Source organism: Paramormyrops kingsleyae, chromosome 22, assembly GCF_048594095.1.
Source record: "Paramormyrops kingsleyae isolate MSU_618 chromosome 22, PKINGS_0.4, whole genome shotgun sequence".
NCBI classification, from domain to species: Eukaryota; Metazoa; Chordata; class Actinopteri; order Osteoglossiformes; family Mormyridae; genus Paramormyrops; species Paramormyrops kingsleyae.
The window spans coordinates 4,074,256-4,088,795 of record NC_132818.1 but is presented as its reverse complement, the minus strand read 5'-3'; the positions used below and the strand labels follow the sequence as shown (position 1 = coordinate 4,088,795).

At 42.4% G+C, this 14,540-nt stretch overlaps 2 protein-coding genes across 2 annotated transcripts; both read left to right on the top strand.

The window, feature by feature from the left end:
* The first annotated feature begins 1,161 nt into the window (after positions 1 to 1,161).
* Positions 1,162 to 5,735, top strand: LOC111846400 (uncharacterized). Its single transcript, XM_023816524.2, has 3 exons — positions 1,162 to 1,252; positions 1,656 to 1,757; positions 1,940 to 5,735. Exon 3 carries the CDS (start codon positions 2,078 to 2,080, stop codon positions 3,170 to 3,172), a length of 1,095 nt encoding a protein of 364 aa, XP_023672292.1. The 5' UTR covers positions 1,162 to 1,252; positions 1,656 to 1,757; positions 1,940 to 2,077; the 3' UTR covers positions 3,173 to 5,735.
* Positions 5,736 to 8,196: 2,461 nt separating this feature from the next.
* slc25a17 (solute carrier family 25 member 17) lies at positions 8,197 to 14,443 on the top strand. Its single transcript, XM_023816539.2, has 9 exons — positions 8,197 to 8,584; positions 9,045 to 9,105; positions 9,672 to 9,738; positions 9,871 to 10,022; positions 10,105 to 10,221; positions 11,729 to 11,877; positions 12,434 to 12,529; positions 12,762 to 12,847; positions 12,917 to 14,443. Exons 1-9 carry the CDS (start codon positions 8,507 to 8,509, stop codon positions 13,065 to 13,067), a joined length of 957 nt encoding a protein of 318 aa, XP_023672307.1. The 5' UTR covers positions 8,197 to 8,506; the 3' UTR covers positions 13,068 to 14,443.
* Positions 14,444 to 14,540: the final 97 nt, after the last annotated feature.

The following is a 14,540-nucleotide window of genomic DNA, read 5'->3' as shown; positions in this document are numbered from 1 at the left end:
TGGTGCATCTTCTGTTGTTAACTTTGTCAATAAAGAACTTCAAAAACTTCTCAGATTTCAGTAGCAGAAGCTATGGTAGGCATTTTTATTGATTAGTTCAGTGTGATAGTGAGCCTTAACAGAGCTTTGGTAGAGCTTTAAACAATCTCTAAAAGTTTCATATGAGACCTGAAGTTTATCTTTTTTCCACTTATGCTCTGCCCTTCTGTAATCGTGTCTAAGAGCACGGGTGTGGTCATTCAGCGGGAGTGCCAACATTCTTTACCTTGGATATTTTTAGTTTTAAAAGAGCTACAGAATCCAGAGTGTATGTGGTGAGTGAGTGAGCATAAATTTATTAGTAAAATGAGTGGCTGTGGTAGAGTTTATAGATAGGAGAGGGACATGTGCATGGGGCTGGCAGGAGGTGGTATGGGGACGAGACAATGAAAATTCAGACACAACCATAAAATGATCAGAAATGCCAGCATGAACAACTTTCAGTTTGGAGACAGAGAAACCAGACCATATCTAATGTAAGCCCCTTCTGATGTGTTGGAACCAATACTGATTGGATAAGATTAAAAGAATCCACAAAGCACAAAAACTCGTTCGCCATGGGTTTTGATGGACAACAAATATGGATGTTAAAATCCCCTACAATCAGCAATTTATCAAAACAAGAGGCCATAAATGACAGAAGATCAGAAAACTCTTGAATGAAATTACTGTTGTTTTTAGGTGTTTTGAGGCTAAGTTTAGAGATGGCGCTAGTTTGAGCCTTTCTTTAGCTACTTTCATGGAATACCCCCTGGAGCAGATTTGTTCACTCACCTAAGTTACCTTGGTAGCTCAGCGGGGATTCATTGAAGACACGTTGATGGAATGGAACTCCCACTTAAATGAGCCCGACTTGTCGAAATAAGTCAGACTTTCCCTTAATCCTGTGCCGGCGCCATATAAATAAAACCAGGGCTCTCAAGTCTCACGTTCTGTTTGCGATACACGCATTTCAACCAGCTGACAGACTCACGCGTCACACCTTGCGTGTCTCACGCTGAGAAGTAAGGGATAACGCCCAGAGAGGTGTCCCGTTATGTAGAATTATATGCGCAGGCATACAGACTGGAGTTTTCCACCGAGTTAATTAATTTGACCTACCAGCCAATCAGAAAATATCATTTGTTGCATGTGATCCCGCTGCAGACACGTTATTACAGGGATATGGGTTGCAGACAAGGTGGAAGTGGCAGAGCAAGATCCGATTAATGCGGTAGGTTGGGCTCTAAAATGTATCTAACACCAAACTTTTGTTGAAGCTGGAGGAGCCTAGTAAAATATAAATAAAAGGCTGTGTCCCATTATGATCCTCCCAGTACCTAACCAATAACTAACAAAATGACTTGTTCAAATAAAAGATTAGTGCTGTAATGTTTAGTGTATTCTTTTTGTTGTTATAACTGATTTAAAAACGCATTGGTATCAAAAAAGTATTGTTCAGGAGCTGGAATCAAAATCAAGGTATCATTCTGGCACTGGAACTGAAAGATTTTTAACAATGCCCAGCCCTAGTGTGGGACTCACTCCATGAAAAACACAACTTGGTTAAAGTAAATACCTCACAGATTATGACTCACGTGTGTGGCATGAAACTGGTTTTCGTTTCTGGTATGAAGTATAACAGGTAACACCCTGCACATCCACCCTCTGACACACCGGACATGCGAACAAACGATCAGACAGAGCAGCAGAGCAGCCACCTCGGCACCAAAGCCTCAGTAAGTACCCTCAGCTTCTCTGTGAACTTCATTTCATGTTCAGCTTTTTGTTTTGATATGACATTTTTCTCTGAGTTCCTCAATGCACAATTTAAACTGCCAGTGTGCATAATGCATAAACACCTATAGGATCTGTAAACTTTTTCCACAATTCACCATTTTCAATTTGCTTTCCTAAACAGCTCAAGCAGAGTATGAAGACAACCATTTATGGACAGTGATTATGTGTAATTTCAAAGAAAACACCAGTGGCATAGAAGGAATTAAAGGATTGAGAAATCCTTAAGAACTATTTGGTTGTATTTCTCAACTGGTGAAAAATGTCCTTCTACACCATGGAGGTCCTGGAGAAGGAAAAACAAACGAGGAGAGTAGAATCAATCCTATTTGAGACAGACGGACAAGAGGAAGACAAGATGCTGGATGATGAGGGATGGAGCTGTGCATGGAGACAGGGGCTCCCCGTGTCCGTGCTCACGACGTTCATGTTGCTTCTTCTAGTAGACTTTGCTGTTGGAGTGGAAGGCATGGGGAGGCGTGGCAAAAGCAGCAGCATGCTCGCTGAGGAGAGCCCCAGACCTTCGGACTTGTGGGAGTGCACCGAGTCAATTTTCTTCAGCACTCTTGCAGGGAGTGGCTATGGACTGGCAGTGGGAGCCGGGGCTGTGGTGGCCATTTGGATTGCCGAAGCCTTGTCTGCATCCAGTGGCCTGGTGGCAGTGGTGTGGCAGGTGCCCCTGCTGGGACTGTTCACGGGCGCGGGGGCAGGAGCTCTGGATGGATTGGACATGCTTTCGGAATGCATTGGGCAAGAAACCCTGTGCGAAGCAGCCAGAGGTGGGCTAATGGGCATTTGGGTGGGGGTGAAGGTGGCTGTAGTAGGAGGGGCCACCATTGGGGCCACCATGTGTGTTGTGTCTGCAGTGGCCATGAGGAACGTGGTGAGAGGAGGGCACCTGAGGCTGGCGCCGCTTATGGCTGTCTCAGCAGCTGCCGGGGCCTTCACAGTAATGCTGAGCTGGGCCCCCGACACCATGGCCATTGGGTGCTTTTTGGGGGCCCTTTTAGGGTCGACCCAGGACCCAGCTGTCTTGAAAACCCTGGGGCTCCTCGCTGTGGGGGGCTGTGCGGGTGTTAAAGGGCTAAGGAGTCCCTGTGTGTATCCTCGGGTGGGGTCCTGGTGGCTACAGATGCTAAACAGAGGTCTGGTGGGCGCTGGGGGGGCTGTATTTTTGGCGGCCATTTTAGGATTTCCCCTTAGGCCGTTCCCTGTCCTAGTAAGAATTTCAGTGGGGGCTGCGATGGCATTTTCGGTATGGTGGATGGTGGACAGCCTGTGCCACTCAGCTGCCACAGTGATGATTGGGGTATTAAGCATCAGTGCCCATTACGAGCATGGAGAGTCTGGAGGATAAATGACAACTTAGGTTCCTGGTCTGGGGAATACGGAAGCCCTGAAGGGCAAAACACACCAGCAAATACAAATACACAACAGCAAATAAGAAAATATGCCAACAAACGGGGGGCAGTGTGTGGCTCAGTGGGCTAAGCCTATGTGCCTGTAATCAGAAGGTTGCCAGTTCAAGCCCAGCCTTAGCACATCTGTGGGTTCTTAAGCAAGGCCCTTAATCCCCAGCTCCCTGGGCACCACAATGGATGGCTGCCCTTTGCAGACAACTTACTATACAAAAAAAAAAAAAAAGAAGTTGAGGGAGGTATAAAGACAATTTCCCCACAGGGATCAATAAAGTATTGATTATTATTATTATTCAAATACAGAAACACATCTGCAAGTGTGAAAACACTAAAACATTAGCGGCATTGAAAACGGAAAGGGTATATACCTACTGATCATTACGTGCTTGTTACTGATTGGACAGGGAGCCTGTCAATACGCCTCTGTTAGTCCAAAGGTACATCTTTAGGTACTAGATGCAAGCAAAAGATACAAAGAGAAAATGGGCTTCATTGGATGTGACTATACACACTGGAATCGAAAGACTTAGATGGATGGATATGAGCCTCCCGCTGTAAGTTAACCTTCAGCAGGACCGGTATCTACTCCTTTGTGCACTTCACCTACCTGCACAAACTTATTCGTGCTCAATATATTTAAATATATATATATATATATTTTAATATTCATTGTAACCCGTATTTAAAGACACAATATGGAACAAACCTCCAACCAGCACCATTAATGGAGCGTCGTTATTCGGTTTGTCAGTACATTCTGCTTTATTTTTCAAGTTCCAGAAAATTCTCACTCAAATATGGAACAACAGGCTGACATTTAAATCACAACATATTCTCGCTATTTTGTTTACGTGAGCCTCTTTGTGTCCCTCTTTTATATTTAACATTTACCAAGGTAAAGTACCATAAAAATTTGAATATTTGCTCCTGACAGACTTGATCATTCTTTCTGCAAATCTCATACGGAGATTTACAAGTCTTCTGCAGTGGGTTAGACCAGCTAAGCGTTAGTTCAATTGTAGCCTACGGTGGAAGTAAACTGCCCCTATGTTCGAGTTCATGAGCAACTAAAAATAATCGGTTGCACCACGCAGATAGTTTCAACCTAACTTTTTCACCTCCTCATCATTAGCTGCAAGGTCCAAAAACGTTTAAATGTGGTGAAAATGGCACATATGTGAATAACCTAATAATTTTTTTTTGTAAAACATGCAATGGTATAATGATATCAGAGATCATTTAAATAATTTGTTACCTTTCCCGCTGATTTAGGATTAAAACAAGGTCGCGGTCTTCATATGTCAACCTTAGTCAAAGTCAGCTAACGTTAGCTGGTAAGATAAATTGCCTTGCCATTTGGTCCCAGGGAAACTTGATTTTGTGATTTCGAGAAAACAACTGAGATTACAAGAAAAACGGGGTGTGATGCAGAGTTGCAGTGAAAAGATACAGACAAAGCAATCTGTCTTCACGTGAACTGGGCAATTTAAAAGTTCCTAAAGATGTACCTTTCGATTAACCATAGTTACGACTGCCTGCATGTGACAATCAGTAGGTACATACCCTTTCTGTTTTCAGTGCCGCTAGGTGTTTTCACATTTGCAGGCGTGTTTTTGCATTTGCAGGTGTGTTTTCATATTTGCTATTGTATTTTCATGTTTGCTGTTGTGTTTTTGTATTTGCTGGTGTGTTTTCTATTTTATTGGTGTGTTTTCCTATTTGCTGGTGTGTTTTGCCCATCAGGTCTTCTGTGGGGGAAGGACGAAAATAAAGGCTAAAATATGAACAAACCTGTTTCTTATTAGGGTGAAAATGACTGAAATAACAATATTACTTTTAAAAGTATTTAATTTACCTATAATTTAATGTAATTCATTGACCTGCCTTTTTTCTATCTTTATTATAGATACTTTACTGATCCCCGTGGGGAAATTGTCTTTACGCCTCCCTCAGCTTGCTCTTTGTAGAGTAAATTGCCTGAGCAACTTATACCAGTTAAGCTGCTTGACACTGGAGAATTGCTTCAGGTAACCAGCATTCATAAGTAAATGAGTGCAATTTAACAGGCAAGGCTTATCCTCATTTATGCTGTTTAAGTTACTGTGTAGCTCAGTTCACAAGTGATGCTGAAAGGGAGATGGGACTGATAGGCAGATTGTTTCAGGGACAACAGGGTTGTGACTCTAATCAGGCCCCTGGTGGAGAAGAGGCAGCGAAGCCATCAGATGAGGCTCCAGCTTTACAGTTTAATCTACATCCCTGCTCACACCTATGGTCATGAGCTTTGGGCAATGATGAAAAGATCAAGGTCAAAAGTATAAACAGCAAAAATGAGCTTTTCTCTGCAGATTTGCAGTGGTCACCATCCCTAGCAAAGTAAGGAGTTCAAAGATCCAGGTGAGCTCAGAAATGAAGCTTCTATGTGTAACATTTTACAGTTGGTCATGTTTTGATGAATAACTGAAGTGATTGCTCTCAATAAATTAACCCTGAATAATAAAATACTGTGCTTTGGATCTTTGCAGACTCATTTTATGCAGCATCATTAGTTATTCTACTGTCAATCTGCAAATAACTTGACAAAAAGACCACAGTTGTAATGAATATTAGAGTTAACGTTATAGTCTGGCTGAGAAAAATAACCTCTACGTTCCCACACATTAATTGAGAACTAATCATTTAATGGGTCACAACTAGGTTTGCAAAAATGACTATCCTGGTAATCAGTTAATCATGTGTACCATGCAATCAAGTAATCAATTAGTTGGGCCAAGACGTGGAATTTAAAGAAAAGTACAAATACTTAATTAAAAATAATAATAATCAATACTTCATTGATCCCCATGGGGAAATTGTTTTTACACCTCCCTCAGCTTGCTCTTTTTTGTAGAGTAAGTTGCCCGTGAAGGCAACCAGGAAGTTGGGGGTTAAGGGCCTCGCTCAAGGAGCCACAGATGTGCTGAGGCTGGGTTTGAACCAGCAGCCTTCTGATTACAGACACTCAGGCTTAGCCCACTGAGCCACAGTGTAGAAAGTTTCTACCGGAACAGGTATCATACATTCAGTACTTCAAGGTGTTGGTTTTCCACAGGTGTAAAAACTGGTACTAGTGCCGAATGACATCACATTGCGAGGTGGGTATTTTGTACTGAAATCAAAAAATGGCTGTAGTGTATAATAGGGCTGGATGATGTCCAGTATATAGGCTTACATTAATTATTAGGTAGATTACCTCATCATGCTAACAACCAAAAAAATAAATCAGGCAGTTTACATGAATAGATAGTAATTACTGCAGTGTCATGAGATGTAGTTTTAGTACAGGTATCTGTAGAAATTACTCATGTAGTATCTTAAATAGATCAGATTATCTGATACAGGTACTAAGCATTATTTCACCTTAAAAGTTATTTAATTACATTATTAAATTAGTAATCAACACAAATGCTTCAATTTCAAAATGCAGCCCACTTATATCAATTTACTAGAGGGTCCCTGAAAAATACCTAACAAATAAATGCGGTAGAGACTAATGTCTGTGGCATGCCATCCTCTATGAAGGGGTACATAGTAATCCCGGATTTCTAAAAATGAAGCATAATAGAAATCTTAATATTAAATAAGCAAGATTTGATTTGTTCTATTCAATTTGTGGTCTACAAGCAATGAGGTTGCCATATATTATACTGCTCTAGGGAAAATGCACTCTTATGGCCACTAGGGGAGCTCTCATTTTCTTTCAGTCCTGGTAAATAATTGTTTTACACAGTCTACAGTGGAATACAGTGGAAATCGCATATATAGTGATCAACGCTTATATGGATCAAAAAGCTTGGGACAGAATCATTTCTGTAGAAATACTGTTTAAATAATTCACTTATAGTAATCATGAAGTACTCTGCTTACGGTGTTCATTTACTTTGATAGCATTTTGATATGATAGCATGTGGGAATGCTTTGCCTTGCAGTAACTCATTTGCTTCTAGCTATAGCGACCTGCTGCGTGCACAGAAAATATGATGGTAAATAGAAATTTATTTCTCTCAATGAAAAAATGTAGACTCATCAAAACTTATGACAAACTGCCAAAAACGAGCCACCGAGATGCAGCAGAAAAACTACAATAAGCTGTACTTTATGTACATAGTACCATGCTGTATTATATAGCGTATTTGAATTATACATGTGATTCAGTAATGTGATTTGTACAATAGTGTACTTTTAAAAGCGTTTGAAACAGCTGTAGTGTATGTATTTTTAGAGTCAATAAAATTCAGTAAACAGGGACGCTTTCCGTTTTATTGCCTTATTAATGTAATAAATATACAAATGGCAATTAGATAAAAATCTGCCAGAGACAAAACATCGGTTGCACTAAATGAATGTTTAGGATTACAACTACTTCAGTGAATACTTTAATATTTACAATTATTTATAGTAATGACTAATAGATGATCGGATCTTAATTTATACAGGGGCGGGGGGGTAGTCAGTCTAAAGTTTGCGTCACTAAAACATTTTGTGCGGTTCAGATTGTTTAAACTTTACCGTCTTCATATGAACGTGAAATTCTAAAACTAAGTTGGGGCAATTTACATAGGAGTAATTTATTTCTTTGTTCACATTTCACATGCTGAATATTTCTCCAAGCAAATATTTCAACTTTGAGAACATTGTATATTTGTCACTTCATATCATGGTTTGTGTTACAGATTTCTATTCAGTATATATAATACACGCGAAGGAGTATGAAATGAAATGAGTGAAGCGAAATGAAAACACTGGGATGAACTTAAGTCGAAACAGGTTAAACCAGTCTTAGCCAAATAAACATGCCTACAACATAATAGAATGCAATGAATAATTCTTGGCAGGGGTGTCAGAGAAGTATGGATATCCTGGAAGATTCGGGAGGGCGGGGGCAGCACTTGAAATCGTAACATTTAAATTGAAATCATTTGCAGGTACTGTACGTATACATGTCCCTGTGCCCTACAACTCGGAAACAACCCATGAAGTCCATTCGGCTGGTAGGAGTACCGTAGGCAGTCAAATGCGCTTGACCGACGTCAGAATCGACAAATTAAACTGCAGAACGATGAACAAATACCCGAGGGACCAATCCGCTTCTTTCAAGCTGCTAAAGGCATGACCTGGATATAAAAATCACTGTTATTGCTGAGTGTGAACTGTCCGCGTATTATTATGCTGGCCTAGGCAAATAATCTTTATGCAGCAGAAATCTGAAAGAAGGATCGAAGTATTGCTTCACAATGGGTAGCGAAGAGGATTTCAGATTTGCTGAAGTTTTCTCATATGAAAGTCTTGTACATGCTGTTGCAGGAGCAACGGTATGTTAACTTACACATTTTTATATTTGCTGATATAGTTATTAACTTATTATGCAGTAATTTGTTACTATTGCTATAGATTCAGCTATATAACTATCAGAAAATACTAGATAGGCACCATTTCTTCATTATAAATATATAGAAGCAATGTTTATATCTATTGTGGGTTCGCGTTTGAAAGCGGAACCGGTCTGTCGCCGGATCGCTGTTGCAGAAGTTAAAATCAACTTTAATTACATACTGTACCAATTAAAGTAGAGCCACTGTATATGAAGTTAACATTTCCTAAACAGACTTTTCAAAACGTGTCGCATTAATAATCGCCATGCTTCTGTCCTTGTTAAATTAGTTAGCATTGTATCCCTTACCACGTTGTCACCGTATGCACTAGTGCAAGCGTACGTGTTACTGTATTAAATCTTAATACACACGGAAAACGTTTTGTACTGTCTTTCTACAGGGCAGTGTAACCGCGATGACTGTATTTTTCCCTTTGGACACGGCTAGACTCCGCCTTCAAGGTATTTTAACCCTTTATTTGAATAATACACAATCATAAAAATAGGAAAATATGTGTTTTTATGAATCACTGGAGACAGGTGTCACATCACGGATCGGGGAAGCAGGAGCAGGAAGACGGAGAATCGGGAAACAACGGATTTATTGGGGAACACAGCTAGGAACACGGGGTAATACAGGGAGCGACCTCAATGACAGGACTGGGGAAACGTACTTTGGCACGGAGTTAAATACATAGGACTACTGAAAACAACTGGAAACAGCTAATGACATCGGGATTGCACAAGAGGTTAACAAGGGGGTGTGGCATACGGGAGGAACGGACGAGTTGGCTCCTCAACCAACTCTACTAAGGACTTTTGGGGGGGGGGGTTTCTGTCATGCCCCGCTCCTTCGCTCCTCCTGTGTGCCACGCGGACGAACGTGGCATGACAACAGGGTAAATCGTTTGTCATTTACAATTGTTGCAGTGAATCCTGTATGTAGTTGCAGATTTGTTTTTAATGTAATCATTCCGAAGGCCTTTACTTCTCATTACCTGGTGCTCCGTCATTTCTTGACACTGCAGTGGATGAGAATAGGAAAGCCAGTTCCACACCAGCAATCCTCGCAGAGATCATCAAGGAAGAGGGGCTGTAAGTCTGACAGACGTTAAAAGGATTCCTATGAATGGGGACACAGAAAAACCACTTGGTTGAAACACCTCTCCTTTTCATGCTGGCTGTAAAAATCAGTGTATCTCTTCTTTCATTCCTCCGTCCCCACAGTCTGGCTCCCTTCCGAGGCTGGTTCCCAGTCATCTGCAGCCTGTGCTGCTCCAACTTCGTCTACTTCTATTGCTTCCATAGTTTGAAAGCTACCTGGCTAAAGGGGCAGAGGTCGACCACAGGCAGAGACCTAATCATCGGCATCGCTGCAGGTGATGCTGTTACTTTGACTCCTATCTGTCCTGATGCCAGCTGACTCCAAGGTTAAGGCCGGTTTTTATCTTGTTGGTGCAGGTGTAGTGAATGTCCTGGTGACCACCCCACTCTGGGTGGTCAACACCAGGCTCAAGCTGCAGGGGGCTAAGTTTCGCAACACAGACATCCATCCCACTCACTATACGGGCATTCTGGGTGAGTTAATGTCCCTTTCTGGCTGACAACCTTGGGTTAGTTGGGTTAGGTACTAATTACTGACCTCTACTGGCTAAAATGTGGTTTTGCATGCTTACAGCTGTTCTTCGTAATATACAGTATACAGTATAGTAACCCCTTCACATTCACAATGATTAGGTGTGGAAGATCCTTGCAAATGTGAAATTTCGTGAATAATACTTGGGCACCCATAACCCATAACGGTTTGCTAGCCTGAACGATAACATAAAAATTTGATTTATTACCAGTTTCTACACAGACTTTGCATGTTAAAATCCATCCAAATAATTTTCTGTATTGTTTTCGTCTGAAGCGCCATCTGTGAGTTTCTGAAATTTTTTGCCAAGCTCCAAAAATATTCCTTTTTGTTGTTTACAGTCAATTTGCAAATGACCAAAATGTGTAGGGATCACTGTACATCATCACATGTTGAAAGAATATTATATCTATCCATCAGTCCATCTTTCATAATCATGTATACAGGTGACAGTAAGCCTAAAACTTTATCCTTGGAATAACAGGTCACAGGACATGAATAACCCTAAATTGGATGCAAGTCCAGAATAGGCGCTTTCACACTGAAGTTCCGGAACCTGGTCCTGGTTTACAAGTCCCTGGCCTGTCTCGACCTGGGACCTGTGTAGCTCTTGGCCACTTTCGTGAGTTGCTTTCACACCGCAGAACAGGAACTGGGACCTTTATGCTAAATAAACATGAGAGACGCAAAAAAGTTTGTAGGTTAAACTTCACACATAATTTTAAAACAACAGAAGATAAATAAGTCATTTTGTTAGTTAGTTATTGGGGGGATCGAGCACAATCAAAACAGGACACAGCCTTTTTCTTATATTTTACTTATATGACCTGCGACATGTTCATGATTCTTATTAAATCTGGCTAGCAGATTGATCTTTATGTTTCCACATAATAAAAAGGTGATGTCACGTTATCCCAATAATAAGCACTGGCAAGTTTAACTGCACGGCACCAGCGATATTAGACAAAAGTATATTGGTTAGCAATCAAATTTTCCAATCCAGAAGTATGAAGAAGCAAGTGAAAAATGTATTAATTGTAATTGGGGTACAAAAAATAATTCCATCTGCTCAGTTTTTGCTCCTCTACATCTATTTTTCTGCACTTCCGCGTAACTTCCAAGTTAGCGTCGGTGCTTGTGGTCAAGCAAGCAGCAAGCTATCATTGTAAGAGCCTACTCAGTAGTTGGTGTTCAAACAGAAAGTACCTAGTTTGAAGTAGGCACTAAAAAAGGGTTCTGGAACTGCCACAGAGGAACTACAATCAGGCCGAGTTCCTGTGGTGTGGATACAACAAAAGTCCCTGGTTCCAGAAAAAAGTTCTGGCAGTATGAAAGTGCATAATAATATGTTGGGAGCTTTGAAGGACATTGCAGATAGTCATAGCTGCTTTGAGGGCACAGCACTGGTTCTGGTTTAGGTTGAATACTGCCCTGCTGTGTCCCCCTAAGATGCTTTGGTACAGATCATGCAGCGTGAGGGGGTCTCAGCCCTCTGGAATGGTACCTTCCCATCCCTACTGCTGGTGCTGAACCCGGCGGTCCAGTTCATGATTTATGAGGGTTTGAAGAGACAGCTGCGGAGGGGGGTCCCCAGAGAGGTACAGCCACACCCTGCCTGTTTGTGTGTTCCATGGTGTGCACACGCGTCCACATGCCAGTCGCACTGCACCTGACTCATGATGTGCACACGCGTCCACATGCCAGTCGCACTGCACCTGACTCATGGTGTGCACACGCGTCCACATGCCAGTCGCACTGCACCTGACTCATGATGTGCACACGCGTCCACATGCCAGTCGCACTGCACCTGACTCATGGTGTGCACACGCGTCCACATGCCAGTCGCACTGCACCTGACTCATGGTGTGCACACGCGTCCACATGCCAGTCGCACTGCACCTGACTCATGGTGTGCACACGCGTCCACATGCCAGTCGCACTGCACCTGACTCATGGTGTGCACACGCGTCCACATGCCAGTCGCACTGCACCTGACTCATGGTGTGCACACGCGTCCACATGCCAGTCGCACTGCACCTGACTCATGGTGTGCACACGCGTCCACATGCCAGTCGCACTGCACCTGACTCATGGTGTGCACACGCGTCCACATGCCAGTCGCACTGCACCTGACTCTCTGTGTGCATGTTGCAGTTGTCCTCCTTGGAGGTGTTCCTGATTGGGGCTGTAGCCAAGGCAATTGCCACCACTGCCACCTACCCCTTGCAGACGGTGCAGTCTGTGCTGAGGGTGAGTGCATCGCATACAGATGTACCAAAATAGTTCGTTATTCAGTTGTTATGCTTCAGTTTCCCTTTAATGCTAATATGAGGTTCAATGTAAGTTTTGTGAGGAATATGTTTTGACATTAGAGCTTCCGTGGCAAAGATACGCCTCTTGGCCATGTGGCTCTGCAGTGTGGGGGTGCTGGGGCTGTGTGTTCCTACGGCGTCACTCTCCTCCTGACATGTGCCCTTTTCAGTTCAGTCAGTGCAGGCAGCAAGGGGACAGGTCCTGGCTGCTGGGCAGCCTTAAGAGCGTTGTGTATCTGCTGAGCAGCAGGATCAGGTAAGCATGTGTACTGAAGAGGCCCATGCAGCTCAGACACCCTCCAACCTCCTCCACTTGTCCCCTCAGGAAGCACGGCATCATGGGATTGTTCAAGGGCCTGGAAGCCAAGCTGTTACAGACCATCCTCACAGCTGCCCTCATGTTTCTCCTGTACGAGAAAATTGCCGCCGGCACATTCCACATCATGGGGGTGAAAAGAGCCACAGTCAGTCGCTGACTCCAAAGCCCCGCCCGGAAACGCCAACGCTCCAGGGGACCAGCATCCAGACCCCGCTCACCTTGGTCTCTCAGCCTGTTTGTCTTCGTGCGCCAGCTCCTCCTTAAATGCTTAATCCCTCCAGTTATGGAGGGATTAAAAAATTATGTGTAATTTAGTATATTCTGCCAATGTGGGGCTAGTCACTTGAGTCGTAAATATTTGTTACTGATTACTGGAGAATGCTGTCTATTTCTCCACCCCCACCCCCCAGCATTGGTGCTGTGTAAAGAGTGGTGAATGTAGATAATTAGACAAGTTTTCAAAATGTCTTTTATTTCGTCTTGACTTCATATACAGGGTTTGGGAAGCTGCGACTGTAATGTTTTTCTGATGAGTAGCTCTTCAGGTTTGTGTACTTGTACACGTACACAAGTCAGACAAACTCAGCTGTCCTACTTAAATCTACTTGAAAACAAATATTATAAAGTTACTAATTTAAACTGGGAATTCCATTGGGTGGCTAAATGAAGTGGTTAACTTTGTGAATAGTTTGCCATAGTATAGTATAGTATAATATTAGCTGGTCACTGTGGACTGGCAAACCATCACCAGCAGCTTCTGCACACATCAAAAGACTTGAGCCTCCTGAAGTAGAGTCTGCTCTGGCATTTCTTATACAGCCTTGGACCCCCATCCCCCCACTGTTCAAGGGGACCCCAGATACTAGTAGAATTACGTAACCTCCACTTCTTCCCATTAGATAGTGACAGGTCTCAGGAGCACCTTGTCATGCCGGAAGTCTATCACCAACTCCTTTGATGTGCTGAAGTGTGCATACTTGCATGTTTCTGCAGAAATGGGCATGCGTGGTACACAAGTATGCATTGGCAATTTTTTGTCCTAGCAGCACAAATGCACATAAATCCTCATTTGCACCCCTTTGACAAGAAATTGGATTGGATTGTTTGCTGGAACCCTATTTGCTAGGTTTTAATAATAATAATTGTTATTATTATTCTGCAGTAAAGCAATATAGGGAGAGAGACCCTAAGGTGTAAAAGCACAACGTTTTGTGGAGTGGTGCAGAATTTCGATCTGGCAAATTGTTGTGATGCTATAGGCCAATGACTTTCTTGGGTGTGGCCTTTTTGCACTTAAAGCATTTCTCATCAATGAAACGTGTGTTTCTCACACTTATTTATAGCTGATACAATACTCTGAAGCCACTCCCCAAATTTTGTAAAAAAATCACCCAATAACGGGACACTATAACTCAAAATAGCTTATAACTCGGAAACCATTGGACATAAAAAAGATGAAATTTTGTATACCTGATTTTGGCCAGAACTTCCAACAAATCACATAATAAAAGTTGGTTGGGATTGCTGCACTAAGAGAGAGTTGTGTATATGTGGTGTACACTTGTGTTGTGAGCGTGTAACAGCAATTTTTTGGGGGAGTATATTTGTGTGTTTGCGTACTAGTACAATT